Source organism: Bombyx mori, chromosome 2 (genome assembly GCF_030269925.1).
Source record: "Bombyx mori chromosome 2, ASM3026992v2".
NCBI classification, from domain to species: Eukaryota; Metazoa; Arthropoda; class Insecta; order Lepidoptera; family Bombycidae; genus Bombyx; species Bombyx mori.
In genome coordinates, this window is record NC_085108.1 from 8,019,634 (window position 1) to 8,036,154 (window position 16,521).

General features: G+C 41.3%; 1 protein-coding gene across 10 annotated transcripts in view; it reads left to right on the forward strand.

Moving 5' to 3' along the window:
* Positions 1–16,521, forward strand: part of LOC101737442 (talin-1) — a 123,375-nt gene that overhangs the window by 54,550 nt on the left and 52,304 nt on the right. For all 10 annotated transcript variants that reach the window (XM_038016894.2, XM_038016914.2, XM_038016906.2 and 7 more), the window contains exons 11-21: positions 117–285; positions 1,307–1,479; positions 3,073–3,234; positions 3,307–3,398; positions 3,922–4,010; positions 6,177–6,296; positions 6,538–6,676; positions 6,751–6,956; positions 7,519–7,620; positions 14,502–14,672; positions 15,798–15,999. In XM_038016894.2, coding sequence (XP_037872822.1) covers positions 117–285; positions 1,307–1,479; positions 3,073–3,234; positions 3,307–3,398; positions 3,922–4,010; positions 6,177–6,296; positions 6,538–6,676; positions 6,751–6,956; positions 7,519–7,620; positions 14,502–14,672; positions 15,798–15,999 — 1,625 coding nt within the window. The remainder of the gene's footprint in view (positions 1–116; positions 286–1,306; positions 1,480–3,072; positions 3,235–3,306; positions 3,399–3,921; positions 4,011–6,176; positions 6,297–6,537; positions 6,677–6,750; positions 6,957–7,518; positions 7,621–14,501; positions 14,673–15,797; positions 16,000–16,521) is intronic.

Here is a 16,521-nt window from a genome sequence, read left to right on the forward strand (position 1 = left end):
AGGATGAGAAATAAAAAAACAATATACTATAGTGTAGAAGTTTCATATTTTTCACGTGCACCGATTTGCACGCTTACTATTTTTATTTTATTTTATAATGTTTATATTATTGATAGTTTAAAAGAGTTCCTGCCGGCCTCGTACGTGAAGGTGAAAGGCATCGAGAAGAAGGTGTTCAGGGAGCACAAGAAGCACGTCGGGCTCAGCGAGCTGGACGCCAAGGTGCTCTACACCAAGACGGCGCGGGACCTCAAGACCTACGGAGTCGCCTTCTTCCTCGTCAAGGTCTCACCACTCAACTTTTTAAGCTATTGCATAGATTTTATCGCGGGCCTTGAGCGCGTCTTGAGAGCGGAATCATGAAATTCCGTAACGAAAAAAACCTTGCACCTCTCACTCTACCGCCTACCATGTAGCTCGCGTTCAACACATTCACACGTTGCGCTTGTGTAGTGTTTGTGAATAAGCGCGTGGCGTGACGTCACACTGCATGCGCATCATGAAAAGTCTGCCCATCTCTCTCTCGCACGGTCTAGCTTATGAGTGTGAAGGGGACAGTTAAGGTTTTGCTTTTATTAATGTTTAATATAGCGTGGTCTTGTTTTATTATTGTTTTAAAAATAAATTATAATTGTCTAATTATAATTACACAAACGCTCTTAAGCAAGATGTGTTCACACCCAAAAGGGTGAATTCTATAATGTTTTATTTTATGTAAATAAGTTCAATGTTTATGTGTGCAGATTTCAATTTCAACAAGTTGTGTGAACCTAATAAAAAAAAAAAAATTGCATACGTTGATAAAAAATGCTATGCAATAGCTTTACCGCGGCAGTTCCGGGTGCCACACGTTTTTTTTAAGTCTTAGATGGTAGACGAGCTCACAGCCCACCTGGTGTTTACTGGAGCCCATAGACATCTACAACGTAAATGCGCCACCCATCTTGAGATATGAGCTGTAAGGTCTCAGGTATAGTTACAACGGCTGCTCCACCCTTCGAATCGAAACGCATTACTGCTTCACGGCAGAAATAGGTAGGTCGGTGGTACCCGTGCGGACTCACAAGATATAATACTATACGCACTATGGATCAACAACTTAAAGCTGTTTTGTACAATGACGTCAGTGTTTAATAACGCGATGCAAGTTGAACACTGCGCCATGAAGCTTGACAAAGTGTATGTACTCTTGATCTGGTGATTTGGCACTGTCAAGCCAATTCAGGGATGAACCAAGGTATTCCGCGTGGGTCGTGTGGGTAGTTTGCATCAGAGGTCATTAAGATACCGATTTTGTAACTCGCAGGAAAAAATGAAAGGCAAAAACAAACTGGTACCGCGTCTTCTGGGAGTCACGAAGGACTCCGTGCTCAGACTGGACGAGAAGACGAAGGAGATCCTGCAGACGTGGCCGCTCACCACCGTGAGGAGGTGGTGCGCCAGCCCCAACACTTTCACCCTCGACTTTGGCGATTACAGGTGAGACCCTTGGCTGTTCGCACTTGGCCACAGCCTGAGGCAAATGCGCTTCTGCGGCCCGTGGTCACATGTGCGGTGATCCCAAAACCCATCACGATCACGCTTAGGGATTCATACGGAACAAACATACAAAACATTCACTATATATATTTAAAACTACTTAACCCGGCAGACTTCATAGTGCTTCAATCGATAAGTAAAGATCTAAACTTTTGTATAAAATAAACTTAAAACAAACAAAAGCAATCCGTCCTACAGGGGACACATCAAAGGGAAAACAAAATTGTTATTTTTATTTAATACCGAGCATTTTCATATTTACGTTTTAAACCTTCTCTGGACTTCCACAAATAATTCAAAACCAAAATTAGGCAAATCGGTCCAGCCGTTCTCGAGTTTTAGCGAGACTAACGAACAGCAATTCATTTTTATATATATAGATTAAAATTTTGTTGCGAGACATATTTTGATCAAAGGCTGCGGCACAATCTGGCCTATCTGGTGGTCGTCATTCTCGTTTAGTTCCGTAGCGCGTGACTGTAAGATAAAGTATATATTTTCTTCATCGCTTCCTCATTACTGAGGGTCACAACCAACTCGTTCTAGTTTCTGCATCAGCTTCCTTAATGGCGCCCGTGACGCTGGTGCTTGTGACCTCCCTTACAATGTCCATCCACCTGGATAGTGATCTTCCTCGACTTCTCTTTCCTTCCACATATCAAAAAATCAAAATCAAAATCAAAAAAAATTTTATTCAACATAAATGAAAGTACATACTTGTTGAACGTCAAAAGAACTACCGCCAATTCACAAGAACTAGCCTCCGTCCTGAGAAGAATTGGCAAGAAACTCAGCGGGCATGTCTTTTTTTTTTACATATGAAATTATTATTTTTATATTTTTTAATATTAGATTATTTTTTTAATATGAATTTTTTACAATGAGTAATATAACGTAACAATTACTACAATATTGAAATGCCTGGAGCAAGCAACTCATTCCCACTTTGTGCAATCTTCTAGATAATCATTGACTTTATAGTAAGCTTTATTGCACAGATGTTCTTTAATAGTTTTCTTAAACCTATGTATATGTAGGTTCTGAACATCTTATGGGATTTTGTTGTACAGGCGCACAGACAAACACCCGAACGAATTTCGTATCTTAAGTAACCTACTCATCGGCACAACAAGCTTGTGTTTGTTCCTAGTATTTCTATTATGTATGTCCGACTGTTTAGGAAACTCCTCAATATGTTTACGAACATACATCAAATTTTCAAAAATGTACTGGGATGGCATAGTGAGAACTTTAATTTCTTTAAATTTCTCCCTCAGGGATTCCCTTGAGTGCATGTTATAAATAGCACGTATAGCTCTTTTCTGCAGAATAAATATCATTTCTACATCGGCCGCATTGCCCCATAGCAAAATGCCATAGGACATGACACTGTGGAAGTAACTAAAGTAAACTAAACGAGCCGTGTCCGCGTTTGTTAACATTCTATATCATCTTCTATATCATTCCATATATAACTGTACTGCAATACAATGGCGGTTTGAGAACTCGTGCTGATGCGCGTGCTCCTTGCAGCGACCAGTACTACTCGGTGCAGACCACGGAGGCGGAGCAGATCCTGCAGGTCATCGCCGGCTACATCGACATCATCGTGCGGAAGCAGCGGGCCAAGGAGCACCTCGGCATCGAGGGAGACGAGGGCTCCGCCATGCTCGAGGACTCCGTGTCGCCCTCCAAGTGAGTACTCCCGCTGATGGCGCGCCCTCACCCTGCCCGTTGTATGTTTCTTAATGTTGTGTCCATTCTCAGAGCGAACATCATCCAGCACGACACGTTCAAGTCCGGTAAAGTGAACACCGAGTCCGTCGCCAAGCCGGCGGTGCACCGGCCCGGAGCTGAAGGTAAGGCGACCACGGACCACACGGCCGGGAGCGCTGCTATTCCCCTCTAAGTTCTGGTAGACGTTCTTCTGATATACTTCAATGGAGCAAGGACATCTACCACTGCAGCCGCGGCCCAGGTCCGCCGGGTCCTCCACAGCGCTGTGCAAATTGTATAAATACACTTGAGTAGTTAAGTTAAACTGTGGGCTCGAGTCCTGTCCGTGGACAGCAACTCACCGGGACGAGCAGATCATGAAATAAATCTAGTTTAAAAACATTGAAAAAACACAAACTTTAATAGTAAGCAAAATTGAAAAATGATGCTGGTAACCCTGGACAGGATATTGGGCCACAGTCAGCGCTTTCTGGTGCTGTCTCCTGAGGTTCCGTTCCATGGACACCAGCCGCGGCACCCGGAGAGCCAGATCCGTGTAGAGCTTTGTACAAAGCTTTTAATTATTATTTGCAATCGAGACAGCTTGGCGGGCGAGACATCTGCTTGGCCCCGGCCGGCGTGTGCTCACTGTACAATTTGGTCCAGGTGCGAAGCCGTTCGCCGTGGGGCACGTGACGGGCGCGCAGCTGACCACGGTCTCCGGGCAGGTGGTGACGGGGCACGCGCCGCCCGCCGTTAGTACACGCACCCCCCAACCCCCCGCCCGCGGCATGTCCGACTGTTGTGACGTCACTCTACAAACGTCACGCTCCCGATATCTTTTACAATATACTTACTAAAACAGTCAGATATTCCGCCATACTTATGCTTTTTTTTTTGTAAGCTTTTGTTGAGAGTTTGTAAATAGCCTTGTAGTGCGTGGAAATGAAACTAAATGCTTTTTACCTGCGGGCATCTGCATACCAGATCGATCGGTGACGCGGAAGGTAATTAAGGGCTGTCGGGATAGTGTCACACAATGTGGTCCACCACTCTTGGTGGGTCGCGAGAAATTGGCTAAGAAATGACAGTCGTTTTGAAAACTATATTACATTGTCACAGAGATGACGTCACGCGTGGGATACTTGTGTTCTATCTTTTGAGATTGGTGGATAAGCTCACAGCCCACCTGGTGTTAAATGGTTACTGGAGCCCATAGACATCTACGACGTAAATGCGCCACCCACCTTGAGGTATAACTTCTAAGGTCCCAAGTATAGTTACAACGGCTGCCTCACCCTTCAAACCGAAACGCATTACTGCTTCACGGCAGAAATAGGCAGGGTGTATCTCTGTATTGTTGGCTGGAGCTAGTGTGTGATTGAGTTCTACCATTCATTCACATGGAAGATATAAACTGTTAAGACAAGAGGAACACAAGTTTTTTTTTTATTACCCTTGTAGGCAGACGAGCATACGGCCCACCTGATGGTGAGTGGTTACCATCGCCCATGGACTTCAGCAACGCCAGGAGCAGAGCCAAGCCGCTGCCTAAAAGTTGCTCCTACAAGCGTCCACCTCGCCGCCGATCCGGCAATGGTTGACCGAAGTTAGACTTACAAAAGTACTTTTTTCTTTACACGCCTACACCACGGACGGAACAGTCGTCGCCCTGACCTTCGTACGTACACACGGGCCGTGTGACGCGAAGCGGACCCACGGCCTTACCCACAGACACACAGCACACCCATGTATCGTCTTTTCGAATTAAAAGTATACAATTTCCAAAAATATTCGAAATTGAGTTAATATGCGGAATCGTTTGGTACCACCGGTATTTTTCTCATAAACACTGTCAAAGTTTAGTTTTTTAGCTCTTTTTTTAGTTTACCTATGTTTTGACTATAACAAAATTAATACATAATTTTTTAATAAAAATCTTACTTTAAAAGACAGATAATGTAACTGGTAAAAAATAAAAATTTAAGTTGCAAAAATGATTAATATTAAACCTTTAAAACAGTCTTCGGTAAAATTTGTAAGCTTTGAGATTAAACAGTTTTAATATTAATACGTGAAGGAAAAACTTTGTATCCCTTTTTACGTAAATTGTGCGGACGGAGGAGTATGAAATTTCCCACACTTATAGAGAAGGAGTGCAGAATGTTAATATTTTTTTTAAATAATGCATAAAAGATACTTTAAATCAATAAAGAAAACATTACAGACACTATCATGTATTTGACACAGCACATAAAAATATACTCTTTGTTTACTGTCAATTGGGAAACTTTTGTTATTGTTTAAAGTCTGTGGTCGAATTGAAAATAGATTAATATTGTTTGTCTATAATATTATTGATCTATAGTGCAGTTTTGGCGAATACTATGATTATATTATCGAATTATAATAGTGTTTGACAATAGAACCATAATAATGTTTAAACTAATAATTTTGTTTAAATAAAGGCCAATTTCGACTACTGCGGGGCCACTAGTATAGTTTTGACACGAGAAGACGATATTAGAATATTTGTGCTACTGAGAAATGTGTCATGTCTTTATACCGACCGAGTCTAATCATTAGCGACCGCACGTGGGTCCGCCACGCTTCCGGGTCCAGCTGACCTCCGCCTCTGTATCGCTACCGTAGCAACTGTCCCCCACCACATCCAAAAGAAAAAATATTTCAAAATGTTTTAAAAATTAAGCTTACACTTTATATCAATAATATTGGCTGACAGACCATGAATTGTGACGTCATAAGTGACGTGGCACGACGCGACTGAACTTCTGTTTGTTTGTCAATTGTCATATACCTCATTAGCAGCTTATTCGAATTAAAATTAAAGCAAATCACAGATTCGGACAATTACTAGTGTGCACTATTGTAGATACTCATGTAAGTCCCGTGTGTCGCAGGCGTCGCAGGTACAGCAGACCAAGGTGACCTCGATACTCACGGAACCTCAGCGGGCCCTGTTGACCACCATCACCAGCGGCAGGGAGATCATCAAGCAGACCGAAGAAGGACTCAGCAGGGTGAGCAGGAAGCCTTAGCATATGTCGCCCGATGTGTCCGATGTCCCTGGGTAACAGTGACCAGCTGACGTCGCTGCAGGTGTAACAATAGGTTGATCAGCTTCAGGGTTATTAGTTGACCGTTACCGTCCCCCTGAATGCTGACACTTTAAGACGCAGCCTGGTTTGGAAACATATTTGAGAGGTTGGGGTCAATTAGTCGTCTACCACATCAAATAAAACACTAACATATTTCTTCCAGACAACCCTGCCCGAACTGGGAGGTGACGCATCCTCAGTGAAATGGAAGCAGTCGACCCTGGACACCAACAAGCAGGCCGTCAGCTCGCAGATCGCGGCCATGAACGCGGCCACGGCGCAGGTCGTCACCCTCACCGCCGGTTCGTACACCCCCTCCCAACCCCCCTCCGTATGCAGTTCCGCTACTGTAATTAACGGAATACTTTGCATCCAGGTCCAACCGAAGAGGTAGACCACACAGCAGTGGGTGCCGCCATCACGACCATCACCAGCAACCTGCCGGAAGTGACGCGCGGGGTCAGGATGATCGCAGCCCTCATGGACGACTCCGACAACGGAGACAGACTGTTGGACGCCACCAGGAAACTTTGCACCGCGTTCACCGACCTGCTGAAGGCGGCCGAGCCGGAAACGAAGGAGGTAACCAACCCGACACCTTGCCGAGGCCGACCTGCCTCTCATTCTCTCTCTCCACTTCTCATTCGTAAAGTGAATCGTACATATTTTGATCTCGACGAAACTGGGTACCACCGCCCTGACTATTTCTGCCGTGAAGTAGAAATACATTTTAGCCGTTGTAACTGTAAAAATTGAGACCTTGGAACTCATGTCTCTAAAGTGAGTAACTACATTTGCGTTGTTGATGTGTATGGGCTCCGTCAATCACTTAACCCATGGTAGGCCGTGAGCTTGTCCATTCACCTCAACAGGAAAAATAAAAGCTCACCTCACGTCTCAAAACAATCCTAAGTTGACCGAGGGTTATTTATTTATTACACTTCATGTAAAATTTACATTGACGGACTTAATGCCTAAGGCATTCTCTACCAGTCAACCAAAGGTGGTGCAGAGTAAATAGTTGTAGGTGCCATGAAATTTATATTAAGTTACGAATATATACACAAAAAAGCGTATATATACATATATACACAATCACATATACATACATACATACTTATTATTAATATTGTGTCGTTTCCAGCCGCGCCAGAACCTGTTGAACGCAGCCTCCAGGGTCGGGGAGGCGTCCACGTCCGTGCTGTACACCATCGGGGAGGAGACCGAGGAGGACAAGCAGACGCAGGTAACCGAGCCGGATAAAAAGAAAAAATCCTTCCTCTACAGGAAACTCAATTACTGCTACGACAACTTCTACAACGTCTTCTTTAGTAAGGACAAGTTCGGAGATGATTTCGACGATGGTAGAGTAGACGACGGCGTGTATGAGGACGTCGACGTCACCAGGACCTGGGGCCTGGACGCCATCCAGGAGGAATCCGATAGTGACTACTACAGAAGCCTGGCCTACTGCGACGCCGTGCTACGCCCCGGAAGGCCGGCCAACTTCCACAACAACCGCACTGATGACGCGGACCTAGAGTCCATCATAGGGACGTGCGTCGATTATCTCGATAAGAAAATCGATAACAAAACCGAATTGAATAACAGCGACAGCGATTACGAACCGATAGGCTTCGCGCCCGGCCGCCCCCCGCGACCCCCGCCGACGGTCACGGACAAGATATACAACTTCAAAAATGATTTTTCTAATCACGACTACGCTAACGTAAACTACGACCCGCCGAAACACGACTACTCCAGCGTCAACCTCCACCGCCGGACCAAAAACGATATATTGAGGCAACGGTTCTTTCTATCGAACAATATCGATAAAAACGATATAAACGATCGATTCAATCGATACAAGGATAAGAAGATCGAATGTCACAGCATCAGGAACGACGTCACCAAATCCGGTCCCGACGTGAGCGTGGCCGGCGCTCTGAACCTCAAAATCCTAAACCCGGATAGATACAACCGGGTGCTGACGACGAAGGAGACGTTCTACGAGGAATCCGAAGCCAGCTTCACTAAGACGAGCCTATCGAAACTAAAGAACGATCGCTTCGAGAATTTTGTTAAGAAAAGCGAGAAGTACTACACTAGTAGTGACGGTAGCGACCGCAAAACAGAAATCTTAAATAATTCCGAGGGACAACTTAGACCCAAAACGGAGATACGCATCGTGTACAACCCGACGTTCCGCGTGCGGGGCGGACACGACCGCGGCGCCCGCCCGTGCTCGTCTCCCAGGTGCTGCCAGCACTGCCAGTGCTTCGAACTAGAGTTACAGATCCTCTGGAAAGAGAACTGGCTGAATATCTTATGTATTCTGTCGATAATCTTCGTGATAATCGTGCTTCTGATTCAGTGGTTGTGGCCGTATGATTGCGACGATGATTCCCAGTAATGCGCTCAGGATTGAGTCGGGGTATAGCCGCAGTAGCTTGTAAAGAGATTATTTTAAAACGGTTTAAATTCTCGGAAACGAGGATCTGTGGTGGTAGCTGGTGGGGCCCCGCACGGTGACGTCGATAGTATCGCAATGGAAATGTAATTTGAGCATAGTATTTCGCCTATTTCTGCCGTGAAGCAGTAATGCGTTTCGGTTTGAAAGGTGGGGCAGTCGTTGTAACTATACTGAGACCTTAGAACTTATATCTCAAGGTGTGTGGCGCATTTACGTTGTAAATGTCTATGGGTTCCAGTAACCACTTAACACCAGGTAGGCTGTGAGCTCGTCCACACAACTAGGCAATAAAAATAAAAAAAAGGATATTCGGCGGTGCCCGCGTGATTCACTCGCCAAAACGAATATTTCACTTTCAATTTAATCAGTCTTCTCTAGGTAAACTGTCGACAATATTTAGATGCTTCGAAAGGCCTCCCGATACTCCCCCTTGTGACCATACTGGATAAAACGAACGACATTTCATTACACGTGACGTCACTTGGGGCCACGTGACGTCATGTCCTGTGATTGGTGCTTAGCCCTATGTATGCTTAAATCTTTAAAACTACGCAACGGATTTTGATGTGGTTTTTTTTTAATAGATAGAGTGCTTAAAGAGGAAGGTTTATATGTATAATAACATCCATTAAATAGTGGAGAAATACTGTTCTTTTTGAGGTTTCTAATGTGATGTCGTAGATAATCAATAATAAAATTTAATGTTTCCTAAGCGAAGCGAGGGCTGGTCGCTAGTAACAAATGTTCGAATTATTCGATTTTATAAACCGGTTTTCAAATAATCGAGTAATGTTTCGCAAAATCGTGATCAAATAATCGTTTTTATTCAACAAACAACGCTTAGCATTGCTTTTTGGGTAATTTTATATATAATCGGTGTACGGTTGCGTGTTGAAATTAAATTGACTATTTTATAATTCTAACCGTTTGCCACGCGACAAATGTTGATTGTTTTATTAGGAGGTAAAGGAGGCCGGGCTTAGTTATCAATGTCACACGATAATTATGATCGCGGGGCTCACCAGCATATGATAAAGACATGTATTTAACTAGGGAAAGACGCTGTTAATGACATTTGTTTGTAAATTATTTTAAATCTTACTTTTGGGTATATGGCGGTGTCTATCACGGGCGGCTCTTGCGAATAAGGCCAAAGACGAAGCAAACATGATTATTTTCGGATTCAAAAAGTCGTATAATGTGTTCGGTTCGAAACTGGCAGCTACGTTGTCAGTTTATTGTCAATGATAATGGTATACCAGTCTCGTCTACCACTAGTAGTAGGGTGAAAACAAGTTTACAAACGATTTGGTCTTTGTGACTTAGTTAGAAAGGTAGCCGGTGTACTGGAGTTGTATGACTGACGATACCGGCGTTCAAAAACAGATCCACTTTCAGACTTCGCTTAAAAAAACTACACATCGAACATATGTTCGCGAATGTTTTCTTACAACGAAGGAAAGTCGTGTCACAAAAATTAAACCCGCAAAAATTTACATAATTATCATTACTGGGGGTAGGTAAAAAAAAACAACAAAAAGAAAATTTAATTGAAAATATAAAAAAACTAAAATTTAAATAATAAATTAATATAAATAATATAGTTCCTTGTGATCGCGATGCTTGAGTATGGATGAATCATCACATAATACCCGTAGATAACTCAGTTCCAAACAGAAATAGTGAAACATATCTTTAATCAGGAAGATTGTCTCATAAAGCAAGTCGTGCCTCTTGGAGACACGTATATATAAACATCTTCAACTTGTACTATCTTCACACTTGGAGAGACTAATAAATACTAGTAGTACTACCGTTTTTAAACAAATACATAGATACGTATTAAACACCTAGATAAAGAGAAAGTAATTCTTTTCGCAATAAAAAAAAAAAAAAACTATTCAAAACGGTCAGTTTTTACACTGTAATAAGATAATCAATTGGTTTTTCTTTTTGGAACTTAGGTTACATGGTTTGCGATTGTGTACTAAATAGTTCCTATTTTACATGACAAATAATTGAAAAATAATTTCTTATTAGTAGTATCACAGTAGCTCTGCTTTTAATGATTCTAGTCTTAAATGGACTTTTGAAAATGAAATTTTAATCGTTATTAATTTGGTATCTATATTTAATAAGTAATCATTAATTCTGAACTATTTATTAATAATATAGAATTGGTAATGCTTTTTAGTGAGAGAAATTTACGTTTTTATAAATAAATAAATAAATAAACATGTGTCAGCTGAATTTTTGAATAAATAATAATAATATTATATGATAAGCATATATATATAGCTTTTTTTTTATTAAAAATGTAGATAGTAGGGCCAAACCATAGATTTGGTGTATTTATGCTTTAATGATGCCATTACAAAAAAAAAAAAAAACTAAATCTACTGACCGTGATTAATTTAATGAAATTGCCATAAACAACAGATCGTACAAACACAAAAATTGCCATTTTAAAATGTTTATTTTTTTATTTTAGTCAGTTAATTTAATCATGAAATATTTTTTTAAGTTTTTACTTACTTTAAACTTAGTCTGCACCGTTATATTAATAATTATTGACCAATCGTCTCTCTTATATTATTTTAAAGACCTTTACGTCAGATTTTCAGAAGTTAGCATTACCTTTGTTGTAACCGCTTCACATCTGGTGTACTGCATGAGCGATGGTCTAAATCAGACGCTTCAATGCGCATCTGGTGCCAAGGGCTAGACAAATCCATAAAGATGACAACTTCAATTTGAAGTTGAAATCTGCTAGTAACATAAAATTTAGCAGAATTCTCCACAAGTACTTCTGATAAGGTTATCATCTACCCTCTGGGAGTAGTTCTCAAGCAACTGACTACTATACCGAGTTTGCCTCTTTAATATCGACATTACTAATATATTTTTCCTTGTTTTTTAACCGTTGGTCAATAATTATTAAGCAACGTCAGTGTCCGTAATAAGGTTGTGGGTTTTTAATATTATTATTTTTTACATTATTATTTTTTTGTTGATTTTGTCACTGCCTCTAATGTTTTGTTTAATCTATTAAATTATAAAAAAGCATTTAAAAAACTTCTAAACTGAGTTTTATTTGCGACTAACTGTCTGTAGAAGTAGTGACAAAATTAATTAAGAAAAGAAAAGACTTACTAATACTACCCTCGATTTCTGAAAATAGATAAAACTAAATTATTTGACACGTCAGCCTTTTGGGTCAACAAGCAATACTGGCTGACAGTGCTATTAACGATGTCAATATATTGTTAACGGACTATTAAGCCTGATCACTCGAGAACGCAGCGGTCTTGAACCCGTGACACGCTATGGCATGTCTTTTTTTTTCGCCGAAGTCTGAAAGGGGTTTATTGTTTATCAGATTTCACCTCATGATCCTGTCATGGGTGATGTCTGGATTGATTAATATTATTATAGGGTTGATGGTAAGCCTGTCTGCTTTCTACGCTACTGCTAGGTAGACAGAACACTATAAATATGTACTCGTAGAAGCAAGGACGTCTTAAACTAGGCTGGGGCCCTTGGCCACACAAGAATTTGAGGCCCTTTTGGAAAGTAAAAAAAGCGAATTATAATAACATTTTTTTACTGGGTATGACCATTTATTATAGGTAATGAAATACAATATGATATAATATGTCATTAATGATATTAGAATGCTGCTGGTTTTTTGGTTACGATTTCGATAACCGTTTCTTTCGGGATTTCTATTGAGCATAATCTTCTATTATAGGCATAGTATATGCCTTATAAATACCTTCTGATTACTAATTTGTGAAAAAAGTGTACTGTGCCCGACAAAAATATTTTGAGAATAAACGTGTGAGAGAAATTGTCGGTCTTTCGGGGCCCCCTGAGAATGGGGGCCCTGGGCACGGGCCCCGTGTGCCCTTATGGTAAAGACGGTATTGCGTAGAAGTATAGTATAGTCTATATATATAAAAAAGAATTGCTGTTCGTTAGTCTCGCTAAAACACGAGAACGGCTGGACCGATTGGGCTAATTTTGGTATTAAATTATTTGTGGAAGTTCAGAGAAGGTTTAAAAGGTAGATCAATATGAAAATGCTCGGTATTAAATAAAAATAACAATTTTGTTTTCCCTTTGATGTGTCCCCCGTCGGACGGATTCCTTTTGTTAGTTTTAAGTTTATTTTATACAAAAGTTGAAGTCTTTTATTTATCGATTATCACTACGAAGTCTGCCGGGTGAGCTAGTATAGTATAGAATCGCTCGTAAACTTTTTTTTTTCGGTAAAATTTATATAACGTACACACACTAGCAAAAGTGAGTGCATCCCTAGATTTGCACTAATAGTCAACCATACTGATATATATCATGTGATGATATAATAGTAAATTACATTGAAAGTAAAAAATGCAGAAATTCGCACGAATTGAAATGTTGCCAATGTCACATATCGATGACAAACATTGAAAGTGTTCTATCAATATTACTATACCTTACAGTTGCAAATTATAACAATCGTAAGAGATTACGTTGCAACATAACTAGCTCGATTCATTTGCGAGCCAAATGCTCCAACTATTGCAAAAGTATTCCACACCCGGATATGTTTTGCCGAAGTCACTGCATTAGACACTGTTTTAATAATTTAATATATTTTTTTTGTTTTAAATAAAAAAAATTGTTTTATATAAAAATATGTTTTTGGTCAACTATAGTCCTGCGGATTTACAGTGAGAGCGTAGAATTTATTGTTAGTCACAGATACATCAGACAAATTATAAGTGATCTGCGTACCAATGTAATTATGTTAGTTGTCTAGAAATAGTCATTGTAAAATTAGAAGAGTAAAAATGTATATATACAAGGGCATTACGGCTTAAAGTCTGAAAGAACAATATTCAATAATAATTTAAAAATATATGTGTCTGTTGGACGGTTAAATTTGAGGGGATTGAGTTCTGTAGGTGTGGGGCTATTTAAAAACACTTTGCTTCATGGCTAATATAATTACATTGCAAATACTTTGGTCCACTATTACACCATTACAATATTTACATGTGTACCTACATGTGTCAAGTGCTACCTGCCATTACTTTCATATTCAAACTCCAACAGTGTCAATACAATACTATGACTTCGGAGACGGATCAGTAGCGTTCTCTCATATAGCACCGGCAGAGCGCGGCAGATATTTACTAGTGCTCTTTAGAAAGATAACCGTTATACTACACACGCAGAACTACGAATCTTAAACATTCTTAAGATTGATTGAGAGTGATTCACATGTTTTTTTTTTAAATTTTGAAAGTGAATCTTATATTACATCGTCTCAAACTTTTTCGTCTGTGTGTTGCATGTCGCGTGACGGTCGGCCGCGGAGTAGGGATAAAGTGAAAGGCGCTCGTCAGAGCAGCCGAGGCCAATATGGCGGCGCTTACAGTTCGCAGCAGCTGACCGTGTAGTGTATAGACTATTGCTCATCTGTGCCAGTGCTCCACGCTATTTTGTTTTTGTTTTTGTCAGAGTTTAATGTAAATGTTGTTTGTCAGAGTTAAATGTCGATAATGTGAAAAAAGTTTCACTTTTACCGTGGTTTCATAAAACCATACAATCAATTTGTTTAAATGTAGGCAGTATAAGTCTAGACGATTTGATGTTCCTTCCAGGACATCCTTCTGTCTCTCGCCAAAGCCGTAGCCAACACGACGGCAGCTTTAGTGTTGAAAGCGAAGAACGTGGCGGCCCAGTGCCGGGACGACCAGCAGCTGCAGAACAACATCATAGCCGCGGCCACGCACTGCGCCCTGGCCACCAGCCAGCTCGTGGCCTGCGCCAAGGTAATGAACTGCACGGACTAGCTCACGGCTGGTCTGATATTATACCTCTATTATTACCCGCAAAATTATAATTTGCGTAATTACTGGCGGTAGGACCTCTTGTGAGTCCGCACGAGTAGATACCACCGCCCTGCCTATTTCTGCCGTGAAGCAGTAATGCGTTTCGGTTTGAAGGGTGGGGCAGCCGTTGTAACTGTACTTGAGACCTTAGGATTTATATTTCAAGGCGGGTGGCGCATTTACGCTGTGGATGTCTACGGGCTCCAGTAACCACTTAACACCAGGTGGGCTGTGAGATTGTCCACCCATTTAAGCAATAAAAAAATATGAAGGGTGATCACAGTTTGCATTCATAAGGTTGATTTTTATTTAAGGTAGGGCTTGTTGTGAGCCCACACGGGTAGTACCCTCTACCACCTTGCCTATTTCTGTCGTGTAGTAGTAATGCGTTTCGATTTGAAGGGTGGAGGCAGTTATTGTACCATAAAATTAAGACTTAAGTAGGCCATGGTTTTTCAAGTTGAGCGGCGCCATCTACTTCTGTCATCCACTTAACAGGTAGGCCGTGAGCCCTTCCACCTATATAAGCAATAGGGTTGACGGTGGCGCCCATTATCTGGACAATCCTTCGTCTTGTGTCTCAGTCTAACATCAGTTGCTGATGTAATATTGGCCACACTTTGAGGCTGCCGTATAATGATAACGTTAGTAAGTCAGGCCACCCCTAGTGATCAGTGTAACGTCAGACTTTTTGGCGGGATCGCGAGGAGTGAAGTTGTGTGATTTGTTTTATTTTGTCTATTTAGTGTTTCTTCAGGTTTAAATGTGTAATAATGGTGGTTTATTAACTGTTTAATATCTGTGAGAGTGCACAAATATGGGAAAATGAAACAAAGCCACTAGACGTAACTTCTTGGGATCCTCCAAAAAGTCCACTGAAAAAATCTTAGTAAATGAACACCATTTTACTGACATTATATTTCATCACATATAATCTCATCTTATTTTATTTCATTTCATTCCATATTATCATTTTTCATAAAAATAAGAAATGACTTAAAGGTCTTAGTTACCAGGTCATAAAGTTAATAAAAAAAGTGTAACGTGATGTTGTGGGGGTGGCAGGTGGTGGCGCCCACCCTGCACAGCGCGGCGTGTCGCGAGCAGCTGACGAGCGCGGCGCGGCAAGTGGCGCAGGCCGTGGACCGGCTGGTGGAGGCCTGCGCGCCCGCACCGGCCGCGGCGGCGCCCGCGCGCGACCAGCTCGCCGCCGCCGCGCACTGCGTCTCCGAGGAGCTGGAGAGGCTGCTGGCCCACTGTCAACTTGGTCAGTTCCTGAATCCACGGTTTTTTGTTTCATAAAATGAGTGACTCAAGCTAGACAACGAACACTAGGTAGGCAGCGACTTGGCTTTGCCCCTGGCATTGCTAACATCCATGAACGACGGTGACAACTTACCATCAGGTGGGCTGTATGCTCGTCTGCCTACAAAGGCAATAAAAAAAACACTGTATTGATTGAGTAATGACATCAATAGGTAACTTACACTACGAGATGACACGAGAGCGAGTGTAATCAGTAGTTTCTGTTGTACGAGTCTAGTAATGAAAGTACCCTCCAAAAGGTGTTAAATAATTGTCCAATGGATATTCAGATTGCGTTAAATTATCAAAACAGAAATAAAAAATAAAAATAAAACATTACAGCTTTTAGTTAATTAGAAGTTTTAAATGAATAGCTCACCTTAAACGATATTTGTTAGTTAATATAAACCAGCCTTTCCTAAACTGGACGATAGCGCCCTCTTGTAGCGCCCACAAGGCCTAAAGGGGGGCGGTGAGAGACCCA